Consider the following 14,913-nt stretch of genomic DNA (forward strand, 5'->3'; position numbering starts at 1 on the left):
CCAACCCCCCTGCAATGAGCAGGGATATCTTCAACCCGATCAGGTTGCTCAGAGCCCCATCCAACCTGACCTTGAATGTTTCCAGGGATGGGGCATATATAACATCTCTGGGCAACCTGTTCTAGTATTTCACCACCCTCATTGTGAAAAACTTTCTTCCTTATATCTAGTCTGAGTCTACCTTCTTTTAGTTTAAAACCATTACTCCTTGTCCTATCGCAGCAGGCCCTATGTCTTTGTTTAACCCCAGCTGGCAACTAAACACCACACAGCTGCTCACTCACTCCACCCCAGTGGGATGGGGGAGACAATCAGAAGAGTAAAAGTGAGAAAATTCATGGGTTGAGATAAGGACAGTTTAATAGGTAAAGCAAAAGCCACGCGTGCAAGCAAAGCAAAACAAGGAATTCATTCACTACTACCCATCGGCAGGCAGGTGTTCAGCCATCTCCAGGAAAGCAGGGCTCCATCACGCATAAGGGTTACTTGGGAAGACAAGCATTATAACTCTAAACGTCCCCCCTTCCTCCTTCTTCCCCCAGCTTTATATGCTGAACATGATGTCATATGGTATGGGATATCCCTTTGGTTGGTTGGGGTCAGCTGTCCCAGCTCTGTCCCCTTCCAACTTGTGCACCCCCAGCCTACTCACTGGTGGGGTGGGCTGAGAAGCAGAAAAGGCCTTGACTCTGTGTAAGCACTGCTCAGCAATAACAATAACATCCCTGTGTTATCAACACTGTTTTCAGCACTAATCCAAAATGTATCCCCATACTAGCTACTATGAAGAAAATTAACTCTATCCCAGCCAAGACCAGCACACCCTACTAAAAAGTCTGTCCCTGTCTTTCTTATAAGCCCCTTTAAGTATTGAAAGGCTGCAATAAGGTCTCCCTGGAGCCTTCTCTTATCCAGGCTGAAACAACCTCAACTCTCTCAGCCTTTCCTCACAGGAGAGGTGTTCCAGCCCTCTAATCATTTTTGTGGCCTTCCTCTGGACCTGCTCCAACAGGTCCATGTCTGTCTTGTATTGGGGACCCCAGAGCTGGATGCAGTATTCCAGGTAGTGTCTTACTGGAATGGAGGAGAATTACCTCCCTCAACCTGCTGGCCACGCTTCTTTTTATGTAGCCCAGGATATGGCTGGCCTTCTGGGCTGTGGGTGCACATTGCTGGCTCATCCAATTTTTCATTCACCAGTACCCCAAAGTCCTTCTCCTCAGGGCTGCTCTCAATCCCTTCATCCCCCAGCCTGTATTGATACTGAGGGTTGCCCTGACCCAGGTGCAGGACCTTGTACTTTAGTCTTGTTGAACTTCATGAGGTTCACATGGGCCTGCTTCTTGAGCTTGTCCAGGTCCCTCTGGGTGGCATCCTGTCCCTCAGATGTGTCAACTGTGCCACTCAGCTTGGTGTCATCTGCAATTTTGTTGAGGGTGCACTTGATCCCACAGTCTCTGTGTCGCTGATGAAGATATTGGACAGGATTGGTCTCAATACAGACCCCTGAGGGACACCACTCGTCACTGATTTCCATGCAGACACTGAGCTGTTGACCACTACCCTCTGGATGTGACCATCCAGCCAATTCCTTATCCACCAAACAGTCCATCCATCAAATCCATCTCTTCCAACTTAGAGAAAAGGATGTTGTGGGGGACTGTATCAAAGGCCTTACAGAAGTCCAGGTAGAGGGCATCAGTTGCTCTTCCCTTGTCCACTGATGTAGTCACTCCATCATAGAAGGCCACTAGGTTGGTCAGGCAAGACTTGCCCTTGGTGGAACCATGCTGGCTGTCTCGAATCTCCTCCCTGTCCTCCATGTGCCTTAACGTAGGTTCTAGGGGGATCTGTTCCATGATCTTCCCAGGCACAGAGGTGAGACTGACAGGTCAGTAGTTCCCAGGGTCCTTCTTTCTACTCTTTTTAAAAATGGGTGCAATATTTCCCTTTTTCCAGTCACTGGGGTCTTCAAATTACTTTTCAGATATGGAGAATGGCTTGGCAACTACATCAGCCAGTTCCTTCAGGACTCTGGGATGCATCTCTTCAGGCCCCATAGACTTATGCTCATGTTCCTCAGGTGGTCTCAAATGATCTCTTACAGTGGGAGGGACTTTGCTCCCCCCAGCCTTGAGGTCCATCCTCTCAAGAGGTGTGGGAAGAGGGGTTGCCAGTGAATCTGAAGTAAAAAAAAGTTGTTGAGTACTTTGGCCTTCTCCTTGTTTGTTGTTACCAGTTTGCATGTCACTCTGCAAGAAGGAGGATCTAGGGAACTACAGGCTGGTCAGCCTCACCTCAATCCCTGGGAAGGTGATGGAGCAGCTAATCCTGGAAACCATTTCCAGGCACATGAAAGTCAAGAAGGTGATCAGGAATAGTCAGCATGGCTTCACCAAGGGGATTGATAACTTTATGCGATGAAGTGATTGGCTTGGTAGTCAAGGGGAGAGCAGTAGATGTAGTCTAACTGGACTTCAGAAAGGCCTTTGACCATGTCTCCTATAAGATCTTCATAGAGAAACTGTTGATATATGGGCTGGATGAGCAGACAATGAGGTAGATTGAAAACTGGCTGAATGGCTGGGCCCAGAGGGTGGTGATCAGTAGCACAAAGTCTAGTTGGAGGCCAGTGACTAGTGGTGTACTTTGGAGGACAATACTGGGTCCACTCCTGTTCAATGTCTTCATTAATTATCTGGACCATAGGGCAGAGTGTACCCTCAGCATGTTTGCAATGACACCAAATTGGGAGGAGTGGCTGGTACACCAGAGGGTGGTGCTACCATCCAGAGGGACCTCAACAGGCTGGAGAAATGGGCTGACAGGAACCTCATGCAGTTCAAGAAGGGAAAGTGCAAAGTCTTGCCCCTGGGGAGGAATAACCCCATGCATGGGTATATGCTGAGGGCCACCCAGTTGGAAAGCAGCTTGGCAGAAGAGGCCCTGGGGTCCTGGTGGACACCAGGTTGAATATGAGGCAGCAATGTGCCCTTGCAGCCAAGGCTAACGGTATCCTGAGCCACATTAGGCAAAGTATTGCCAGCAAGGTTGAGGGAGGTGATCCTTCCCTTCTGCTCAGCACTGCTGAGGCTACATCTGGAGTATTGTGTCCAGTTCTGGGCTTCCCAGTATAAGAGACTGATGGCATTACTGGACAGAGTCCAATGAAGGTCCACAAAGATGAAAAGACTGGAGCATCTCTCCTACGAGGAAAAGCTGAGAGCTGGGATGGAGAAGACTCGGGGGGGATTTCATTAATGTATGTAAATACTTGAAGGGAGGGTACAAAGAACAGAGCCAGGCTCTTTCCATTGGTGTCAGTGCCAGGACAAGAGGCAGTGGGCACAAACTGAAACACAGGAGGTTCCATCTGAACATCAGGAAACGCTTTTTTTGACCATGAGGGTGACTGAGAACTGGAGCAAGTTGCCCAGGAAGGTAGTGGAGTTTCCCTCCTTGGAGTTATTCAAAAGCCATCTGGATGTGGTCTTGGGCAACTGGCTCTAGGTGAGGTTCTTTGAGCATGGGGGCTGGACCAGATGACCTCTAGAGGTCCCATCCAACCTCAATCATTCTTCGAGTCTGTGAATTGGATTTATAGCATCTATAGTGATGATTGAATTGTAGGCTATTCAAGTCTCAAGGTTGATTAAACACAATGTCAAATATCTGTTATATTCTCAGAGATGAGAAGGATATAACAAAGATGACAGCAAGCAGTGTTAGTGGAGCATTCTTGGGGGTCACTAGAGAAACTAGTAATGCTAAGAAAATTCTCATGAGATGAGATACTATAGGTTAGATGCAGAGTTTTTTGGTTGCTTTTTTGAATCTCATTGGTATACTTGTACATGTGTTAATATAGTTACATCATAATTCTTCAAATAAGACGAGTAACCTAAGACTTGTAGATATAATTAGTCAAGTTACATGCTCATATAAGAGTATCACAATTTTTTTTCTGCAATATGTTTTTTACTGGTTAATTAATGGCAGTGTATGCTTAATCGAGCCTTATGGTGTGGTTTCTTTATCAGCCACTGGTGCTGCAACCACAATCTATGCAGTTGAGGCAGATGGTGACCCAAATACTGGGTTTGAAAAGTCAAAGGAGCTAGGAGAAGTACAGTATCTTATTAAATGGAAAGGCTGGTCACACATCCATAATACTTGGGAAACTGAGGAAACACTGAAGCAACAAAATGTTAAAGGAATGAAGAAACTGGACAACTATAAGAAAAAGGATCAGGAAACAAAACGATGGTGAGTATTTTTATAATTACTTCCACATTGCATATTTTTTTGTAACAATATAGAAGTTTTATTGTTTTTCTGTGAGTTCTATTGCCTCTTTGCGAAGGCATAGTTTCAAGTGCCTATACAACAGAAAGACAAAAGCTTTACAGTTGAAACTTCCCTAACAATTATGATCCTGTAAGATTCTGAGCATACCAACTTTACTTGAGCAAGTGAGAATACTCACACATCTTGTAAATCAGGCCTTTAAGGAAGCAGCTTCTGCACCTAGATTTTAATGTGTCTGTTATAAATGAAGTTTTAACAAGATGGGTGGTGGATTTTCTGATTTTGTTTTAAATCTTACCTTTTACTAATTTTGTCATTGATTGTATTTTGATCAGAGTTCTTCAGGAATTGCTGCAGAGATTAAAAAAATCAGAAATTGCTAAAGCACTCAAAACATTACAACATTTAGTTTTCTTGGCTCAAACTTCTGTTAAAGCCTCAGAACCAAGAAGTGGAAAAAAAGCCTTATGTTTTAATGCTATGTTTTTGTATTTCATTTTGTTTGTATGGTTAATATAATCTGTGAATAGTGGTGGGATTTCTAGTGACTCCTACTCATAAGGTTGATTCTTATAGTGAGCCATCAGTGCCGTTCTGTGAAAATACCATGTGAAGTACACTACTCATTGTTGAGAACAGATATTGTAAATTATCTGCATGACTAGTACAAGCTGTAGCTGATAGTAATATCTCTTGATAAGCTTCTCAGTCATCAGTGATGAGGTATCTAGGCCAGATGCAACACTTTTATAGCAAGAATTTCAGTTATAGCTTCTTCAAAGAAGCTCTCTAATCAGCTTTCCTATGGTGCTTACATTCAGAGCTTTAAAATTGCCAGATTTTCTTAGTTTTAAAACTACACAATGTAATAAGTGCTGCAAATAAACTCCCATTTCAGGCTGAAAAATGCTTCTCCAGAAGACGTGGAATATTATAACTGCCAGCAGGAACTTACAGATGATCTACATAAACAGTATCAAATAGTGGAAAGGATAATTGGTATGTAACAAACTTCCACATGGAAAACAGTGTTGAGAATATTACAAGTTTATTGCTTGCATGTTGAATTTATAGTTAAGAAATTTAGGTTATTAGTATTCCTAACAGCTTAAGGAAAAACAAAATCTCTGATGAAGAGAAAAGTTGTCATATTGTCTTTGCTGTGAAACTAGTTTATGTTGTCTTATCACCTAAAATGAGTGCTTTCTTGAAGTACAGAAGGAAAATATTGATCTGGTATCTCTGATGCATTTCTGCAGCTCATTCAAATCAGAAATCAGCAGCTGGTTATCCAGATTACTATTGCAAATGGCAGGGTCTACCTTACTCAGAATGTAGCTGGGAAGACGGTGCTCTCATTGCCAAAAAATTTCAGGTGTGCATTGATGAGTATTTTAGCAGAAATCAATCTAAGACCACTCCATTTAAGGACTGCAAGGTGAGTGTGTAATTTCAATGGATTTATACAGTTATGATAATAAAAAGGAACTTGATGTATTTTATGCATCCAAAAATAAGATGCATATTATAACATTTTTTTGGAATGTTGTTGAGAACAGTAATAATGATAGTTATATTTATATATGTAGCAAGTATCACTATTAAGAATAGCCTTTTGTAGATATTTGTTCCCTACTTATTTTATTGCCATTCAAAGATAAAATTGTTTAGTGCTTTAATTTGTTTTAAAAGTAATCTTTGTGAATGAGTTCATGTCACTTCTGTTGTAGAATTTAGGTCAGCAAACTAATTTTAGCTTGCCAAATGGCCTAGTTGTCTGTGATGAATAAAGACTAGACTTGGTGACCAAACAGATTCCTACTGCTACTTTGTTTCTATAAGAAGACATTTTGGTAACTTCACTGAGTAGTAGGACTGATGCTCAATTTGCTTTTGACAGATTCTAAAACAGAGGCCAAGGTTTGTTGCACTAAAAAAGCAACCATCTTATATTGGAGGACATGAGAATTTAGAGTTAAGAGATTATCAGTTAAATGGACTGAATTGGCTTGCTCACTCATGGTGCAAGTAAGTATAGACTTAAATTAGTCTTGCTGGTTTTAATTTGAAAGCATTTATAAATTTATTTATTTGATTTTTATTTATTTTTTTTTAGAGGGAATAGTTGTATTCTTGCAGATGAAATGGGTCTGGGTAAAACAATACAAACAATTTCTTTTCTGAACTACCTGTTTCACGAACATCAACTGTATGGGCCTTTCTTGCTAGTCGTGCCACTTTCTACCTTGACATCTTGGCAAAGAGAGATTCAAACCTGGGCTCCTCAGATGAATGCTGTGGTTTACTTAGGAGATATAACTAGCAGGAATATGGTGAGTATTTCTTTGTATCATTGAAAAGATTAGTGGTAAACAAAACTCACTTCATGTTCCTGTCTTATGCTAATCTCTAATATTTTTATTAGGAATGAAAAAATACTTATTTGAAACATTGTATGTGTTTAAATGCAAATTAAAAGCATAAATTTTGATCTGATATAAATGTATGTGAAAGATTTAATTCCTACTTAATTATAAAAAATATTAAAAATGCAATCTTGCATTTGAAAATAGTTTTTTGTCATGTGATTATTTAGGTGCAAAAAAGAAATATTTAAGCCTGACAGACATAATCTTAACTTGTTTTCTGAAAGGAGGAATGTAAGTAACTTTATCCATTAAAGTTTTTTTTTTTAAAAAAAACAACTAAAAACCATGCACAAAAACCAATCCACAAAAAAACAACCAAACAAAAAACAACAAACACCCTACCACCATCACTGTTTAATAATTTAAAAAAAAAGCTTCATGTGTGTTATTCCTTTTTCATGATCAGATTCTTTTATGTCACTTAACATCTATGTTGCTGTAGTACCTGAAGTCATCCTGATCAATAAGACCATTTTTCTCTAGCTTATAATTCACTTGATTCTTCCTGTAGATAAGAACTCATGAATGGATACATCCACAGACGAAGCGATTAAAATTTAATATACTTCTAACTACTTATGAAATTTTGCTGAAGGATAAGGTAATCACACTTACTTCTTCAGGGAGATAAAATCATTTGTAGAATGTAAAACTCCTTTAGAGTTGGCACATATTTGGGTTCTGGGGCATTAAATGGATGGGGAGTATAACAGCTTTACTCTTGGAAGTATAACAGCACTTTAAGCACTTTTAGATTTTATGTATGTGTGGTGAAGCTTCCCCCCCTCCGAGTGGGTAAAACTTCTTTTTCTTCAGTTTGCTTGAGCTTCACGTTACTGTCTTAATTTCTTTGCATCTCATAATCTCTACTTTCCTGTTAGACTATCATCCAGGAACTGAAAAAACAAACCACCCCCTAGCCCCAAACACCTGTGATTCACAACTCTGAAATCCTGTGTTTTATCTTTGTATTTGTGTGTGCAGTATTATGTATATGTATATTACTACTCTCTTCATGATGGTAGCACATAGAGTTATTGTTAATCCTAACATCATATGAAAATTTTAATAAAAAAAGTTCTGCTTGTTGGCTTTCTATTTCATTTGTTTGTACATCCTGGAAAGAAAAGAATCAATAATGGATTTTTTTATTTTTTTTTTTTGCCAATTGAAAATTTATAGATCAGCTTTTTGCCTTCCCCTTCCCCCCAAATATAAACTTGGTTTATACTTTCCTTTTAAAACTTGGGATGCCTGCATAGCCTTTTGTTGAATTTAGCAAACATAAAACCCATAATACTAAAAACATATAAGTGTCCATTTTTTATTAAAATAAAAGTAGTAATGGTGTATATATAACCTTATGTAAAACATCAGAAATTGCATAATATATTAACTTGTATAATGTCCTGTCATGTTGTGTGTGTGTCCTGTGTCCCCCCCCCCCCCCAATTTCTTTAAGTCATTCCTTGGTGGTCTGAATTGGGTATTTATAGGAGTTGACGAAGCTCATCGTTTAAAAAATGATGATTCCCTTCTGTACAAGACTTTAATAGACTTTAAGTCTAATCATCGTCTTCTTATTACTGGAACCCCTCTGCAAAATTCCCTCAAAGAGCTTTGGTCTTTGCTGCACTTCATCATGCCAGAAAAGTAAGGAATGTGATATTTATTTATTTTGTGGTCAAGTTTCTTACGGTAGAATATTGTAATGGTTGGAGAATCAATAGAGATAAAGAATTGCATTGTGAAATAGTTTAAATACTTTATATAAAATAGATGCACATATTTTTCATGCTGCTCTTGATAAATTGTTTTGGTAGCAGCCTTTTCTGTTTTAGCAGTCCACAAAAAAGATGGATTGATATATAGCTTGGAACCCTGAAAAGATGCTTCATCTTAATCTAAAAGGAAAATCACATGCATTTAATCTAGGGAAACAGAATGGGGCTGAGGATGTCTTCTTTTCTGTGTTAGTGCCATGAATGAAAACAAGATTGTACCACAATGTTGGATATCCAGTAGTTCAGTCAGGCAACCAATTTGCCCTTATGGTTTGCATAGAACAGGTTTAGTGTATTGACGTTATTCTATACTGACCTCTATTTATATCTGGGATAAATAAGAGCACATGTTCCTTTCAAATATCTTGTAAATACAAAGCGCTTTAGCTCCAATTAGTTTTGGAGCTATGCATTGCATTGATTTCTTCAGAACCTTACAAGCAAAGCCACTAGGGTTGATGTCTAGCACCTATTCTTCATTTGATCGCAAAGTTCATTCTCTTAGTCTGTTAGCACATACCAGAAGGTAATCACATTTCAGCTAGTCCATACAAGCCGCAAAAGATATGCGGTCTGTTCTCTTGCACTTCTTCCAGCTATCTTCCAGCTATACAACTATTTTTTCATGCTGCTCTTGAGAAATATAATGGAATTTCTGCAACCTTCTACCAGGGTTTCCAAGCAGAAAAATAAAATGTTGAGTTTTCACTGGAGAAATTAAAATTCAGTAGTTTGTTTTGAACTTTCATTCTGCAAAAGTTTGGAAATTTCCATTCTCCTATTTGCAGACAAAATATTTGGAATTTCTTGTGAGGTGCAAATTTAGAAACTTATTTCATAAAACAGAGAGGAGTGGGGAAGAAGTCCATATGTGTTTGTGCACATGTGGTATATTTATGGTCTTTGTGTGTTCATGGTATGTCACTGTTTTACCTTTATTCTTTCTTCTGTTGAAGGTTTTCTTCCTGGGAAGATTTTGAAGAGGAGCATGGCAAAGGGAGAGAGTTTGGTTATGCAAGTCTTCACAAAGAACTTGAACCATTTCTACTCAGAAGAGTTAAAAAAGATGTAGAAAAGTCTTTACCTGCTAAGGTTGAACAAATTTTGAGGATGGAAATGAGTGCATTGCAGAAACAATATTACAAGTAAGTAATGACACTTTATAATTCCTGCTATTTTAATGATATATCTATATGAAAATTACTGAAGTGTAATAGTTCTCATAATGCAATTTGAACTGATATTTTGAGAGCTTACATCCTTCATATTTCCACAAATGGTTAGAAAATATATTACGTTCCACATTCTATGTCATAGGTGGATTTTAACCAGGAATTACAAAGCCCTGAGTAAAGGTTCAAAAGGCAGTACCTCAGGCTTTTTGAACATCATGATGGAACTCAAGAAGTGTTGTAACCATTGCTACCTCATTAAACCACCGGATGATAATGAATTCTATAATAAACAGGAGGCCTTACAGGTAATTTATTTTTTTTTTTTTTTAAAAAAGTGTTTTTACATCTCTAATATACACACAGTAATTTTATAGTGTTTTGACAATTTATTAGTTCTTATTAAAATATATTAAGAAAGAATAATTTTTCTATTAAATGTGCATCCTAGGTTTTACAGGTAAGTGAATTGATTATTTTTTGTTTGTTTCTTAACTAGAACTGAATAATAGAGAGATCAATATTAAATAAAATATCCCTGGCTTGAATTATGATCAAATTAAAAAGGAAATAGTTTGAAATAGTCTGTGTATTTTCAGATTAAATAAATTTAAGACCTATTTTAAACCCAGATTAAAATAAATCAGTTAAACAGGTAAATTGAATATAAATACAAATGCATGTGGTAGTGGTACACCAACAATCCCATGTGACAGCAGAAAGTAATCTGCAGAATCTCTTTAAGCTTTTTTTATAATCAAGTACTGTTCTCTGCATGCTTTCAAACAACCAAAGTGAAAATGAAAAAAAAGTAATAAACATCCAAAGCTTAGTCTGGTTGTTTTGTTGTTATAAATGAAAGTAATTATAGTATCACTACCAAAGATGGTCTGTAATTGTGTTGTGGGTTTAGTTTGTTTGGTCTTTTTTTTTAAAGGTTAACTAATCTTTGTACTAAAACTGTTGAGAACTGCAGCAACAAATAAAAGGACTGTTATAATTGATGCAGTTTATAACAACATAAATGTTTCTAAAGATCAGATTTTTTTTTCTGTAAGCTTTGAAGTTCATAATTTAAATTCTTTCCCAAATTTACTAGATTGAAATCACAAGCTGTCACTGCACAAGCTATTTTATATTATAAAGTGCTTGTCAAAGCTAATGGATGTTTCATTTACAACTTGGCACGCTAACTACTTAAATTTATAAAAAAACTCATCAGAACTGTTCAGCCATTATTGCTAATGATTTGTAACAATTATTTCCTTGGGTTATCTGAATAAGCTTTGTTACCTCTAATTATGAATGATACGTCTTTCTCACTTCTGGCATAAAAAATAAAAACACCTAAGTCCAAATTTGTTAATTCCCAAAACTCTATCCTGAGCCTCTTCAGCTAGAGAGGCCTAATGTTTTCAACATTAAATTCGGCATGCACCTGAGTTTCTATTCTAGTTGTTCCCACTGGAGCTGAGAAGGCTTAACATTGTAACCTAGCTAAAGCCTGTTGACCTTTACAATAAAGATTCCTCTCACTTTTATCTTGCCTGAGAAACTTGACTGATTAGGCATTGTTTAAAAATAATTGGAGGATTAAGTAGCAATGCTTATTTCTGTTCAAAAGACAGAAAGTGAGGAGCAAGTAGTACTAAGGTAGTCAAGTAGTCTCTTTGTTGTTGTTATTATTGTTTATTTGGTAGAAAAGAACTTAAGTCTACACTGTAACTGCTCTAACTCGTGGCACAGTATATTTACTCAATATTTTAATGAAATGTTAAGATGCTGTTTTATGAGCCAGAGCTGAGAAACGCATTTATTTGAAAAACATGTTAGTCAGTACTCCTGTTGATTTTAGTTAGTGCGCTTAATGCTTTTATAATGAGCTTTTACAAGATAAAGACTGACTAAATACTTATTAAACTTTCACGTTCAGTTAATGAATGTCTAACCATCTGCAGTGTATATTAGTGTTGAGGTGAACTTATTTTGCAATACACATTTTCTTGTCTCGTAGCATTTAATACGTAGCAGTGGGAAACTGATCCTTCTTGACAAGCTACTGATTCGTTTACGAGAACGTGGCAACAGAGTACTGATTTTCTCTCAGATGGTAAGGATGCTAGACATCCTAGCAGAGTATTTGAAGTATCGTCAGTTTCCCTTTCAGGTAAGAATTTTTTCTGGTAGTAGTCAAGAAGCCTTGTTCTTTACCACTTTATCTTAATAAAAGTGTCCTTTTTGTAGAAAGATTTATGAAAGTTTAATTTTATGTACAGGAAAAGACTGGCAATTACTATACGTTAATAGTATTTTGAAATGAAACTGAAGAATTACTAAGATGAAGTGTTACATTACTTTTATATTCCCCCCTCCCTGAGTTGTTTTGGCAACTGAGAATTCCAGTTGCTCCAATTAGAATATAGTAGGAATTCCCTTTTAACTGTGTTATTGAATCTCTTTAGAGACTTGATGGATCAATAAAAGGGGAACTGAGGAAACAAGCACTGGATCATTTTAATGCAGAAGGATCAGAGGTATGGTATTAGTGGTTGGTTTTTTAATCTGCTCAGCTTTATTATTTTTTTCCCCAAGAAATATAACAAATACTACACAAAAACTGAAGATAAAGTGAGGGATGTATTAAGTTGAAATTCTGTTGCTATTGCCTAGACTATAAGGTTTACAACTCTTAACAAACAAACAAAAAAAACCCCAACCCACAACCAAAAAAATTCCTAAAAAACAAACACAAAAAAAAATCTAAGAGGAGGTTAAATAGGAAACACAGAATTTATTAAAATGGTGTTTAACTAATATAACTATGTAGTTATATTTTTAGATTTTTTTTCAGTGCTCTTTAATAAGGTAACTAAGTGTTTTATACAAACTGAGGAATTTATTTTATGTAGGACTTAATCCTTCAGTTTTTACAAGAGCACTGAACTTTTACACAAGCTTTTGACATTGAAAACCTACTTAGACAATGGACATAACTGAGTTGTGTATATCCTTGCATGAAGAAAAACTATCTTTAATAGCTTTAAATCTGGCTTCTGTTATCTTTATTTTTTGCCTCTGATTTCCTTGCCCTGGAAGAAATTGAAGAACTGATTTCTAGCCATTGTTTGTGTACCACTTAAGATTCTTAGTTTATTTAGGTTTCCTACTATGGAAGCCATTCCATACCTTTGATAATCTTAGGTCTTTTGTCCTACGCTGACAGGGTTTTTCAGTAATAGATGCGTAGCATTTGTCAATTGCTGCTGAGTTTATGTTTCTGCTATGGTTGAGGAGGAAGGACTTAATTTCATAACATAAACTTCAGATATTTGTTAAATACAGAAGTTAGTTCTGTTTTAAATTTCTAGTATAGATATCATTGCCTGTTTCTGTTTCTGGAATCCTTGTAGTTGTATTGTACAGTTTTTAAAATGAAGGGGGATCCAAACTTCTCACAGTATTCAAGAATGGAGGCAAACTGGAGTTCTATAGCAATAAAATTGTTTCCTGTTTTATTCTCTATTTCTTTCCTAATAATCAATAAAACTTTTTTTTTAATTCTGTTACTGAGCTAAGGTATTCATGGAAATATCTGTAGCTCCAGGGACTCATTCCTGAGCAGTAATGGCTTGCTATTACCTTTTGCTATATTTAAAGCTCAAATTTATTTCCTATTTCACTTTAATTTCATATGCTTTTTTATCGCCTGTCTCATAAATCATTCTCTAGTCCCTTGTAGTTGTCCCTGAATAACTCTGTATCATCTGCAAACTTTGTCACCTCATTGCTCATTTCATTTTCTTATTATTTATGAATATGTTGAAGAGCATTGACCCCAGCAGAATGCTTTAGTATTCTTAACAAAAAAACAGAGGGACTTAGGCACACATGAGACACTAACAACAAGGGGGGTTGTATTTTTGGTCAGTGTTTTGCTTGTTTTTTTTTCTCCCCAAGTGGCTTTTGCTCATCTTCTAGGATGCTGCTTCCTTTAAACCACAAAGTCAATAACTTCACAAAAGAAATTGATATCCATTTGCTTTATACTTATACTGTGTCTGGCTGGGCTGGAGTTACTTGTCTTCATAGCAGCTTGTATGGTGCTGTGGTTTAGATTTGTGACAAAAAGAATGCTAATAACATACCGGTGTGTTAGCTGTTGCTGAACAGTGTTTGCATAGTGTCAAGGCCTTCTCTGTTTCTCTCTCTGCCCCCTCCAGTAAATAGACTGGGGGAGGTGTAAAAGGTTAGGAGGGTACATAACCATACAGGTGGCCTGAACTAACCAAAGAAGTATTCCATGCCATATAATGTCATGCTCAGCAATAAAAAGGGAGAGGAGGGATTTAGGGAGGTTAGCCATCTTTTGCTTGGGAACTGGCCGGGCATTGGTCTTACCCATGGGGGGTGGTAAGTGATTGCCTTTGCATCACTTGTTTTGTTTTTTCTTTCCCACTTCTTCTCTTCTTATTAATTAATTTTTATCTTGACCCCCAAGTTTCCTTTCTTTTAATCTTGCTTTCTTTTTCCCCTGTCCCACTGAGGGTGTGGGGGAGAAATGATCAAGTAGCTGCATGGTGCTTAGCTGCCTACCAGGGTTAACCTATAACATGATCAAGAGAGTTTTAAACTAGAATTGCTGGGGGAAGGAGATACCAACAAGACTGCAGTAGATAAGCCAAGGGTTGGCATGGCACCGCCTGAGGGTGGCAATGCTAGTGGGAACATTTACAAGCTTCTGGGAGCATGGAGGGCTCAGGAGCATATCTGAAATGCTTGTACACCAATACACGCAGTATGAGAAACAAAACAGAATGAACTGGAAGCATTGGTCAGCTCCCAGAGCTATGATGCCTTTGGTATAAGTGAGGCTTGACGGAATAAGTCCCACGATTGGGGTGCTGGGATGGAGGTCTACAGGCTGTTCCAGAGGGATAGGCAGGGCAGGCAAGGCGGAGATGTTGCACTGTATGTAAGGGAGAGGCTTGAATGTACAGCCCTCGCAGTTAGTGATGATGTGGTTGAGAGCCTCTGGGTGAGGATGAGGGTGGTGGAAAACAAAGGAGATGTTGTAGTGGGTGTCTACTAACGATTGCCCAGCCAGGATGTCAGCGCTGATGAGTTACTCTATAGGATTGGTAGCCCTCGTCCTTATGGGAGATTTCAACTTCCCAGACATCAGCTGGGAGTACCATACTGCTGTGATGAGCAGGTCTTGGA

At 37.8% G+C, this 14,913-nt stretch overlaps 1 protein-coding gene across 5 annotated transcripts in view; it reads left to right on the top strand.

Moving 5' to 3' along the window:
* The window catches only part of LOC129782574 (chromodomain-helicase-DNA-binding protein 1-like), a 72,723-nt gene that overhangs the window by 28,424 nt on the left and 29,386 nt on the right, over positions 1-14,913 (top strand). For all 5 annotated transcript variants that reach the window (XR_008745132.1, XM_055792951.1, XM_055792948.1 and 2 more), the window contains 11 exons: positions 4,041-4,266; positions 5,207-5,307; positions 5,568-5,746; positions 6,209-6,336; positions 6,425-6,641; positions 7,249-7,338; positions 8,200-8,390; positions 9,478-9,666; positions 9,839-10,001; positions 11,708-11,860; positions 12,156-12,227. Coding sequence is in view for 4 of the 5 variants with exons in the window: in XM_055792951.1 (XP_055648926.1) it covers positions 4,041-4,266; positions 5,207-5,307; positions 5,568-5,746; positions 6,209-6,336; positions 6,425-6,641; positions 7,249-7,338; positions 8,200-8,390; positions 9,478-9,666; positions 9,839-10,001; positions 11,708-11,860; positions 12,156-12,227 (1,709 nt within the window). In the remaining variant the exon portion in view is untranslated. The remainder of the gene's footprint in view (positions 1-4,040; positions 4,267-5,206; positions 5,308-5,567; positions 5,747-6,208; positions 6,337-6,424; positions 6,642-7,248; positions 7,339-8,199; positions 8,391-9,477; positions 9,667-9,838; positions 10,002-11,707; positions 11,861-12,155; positions 12,228-14,913) is intronic.

The sequence above is a fragment of the Falco peregrinus genome, chromosome W (assembly GCF_023634155.1).
Source record: "Falco peregrinus isolate bFalPer1 chromosome W, bFalPer1.pri, whole genome shotgun sequence".
NCBI lineage: Eukaryota > Metazoa > Chordata > Aves > Falconiformes > Falconidae > Falco > Falco peregrinus.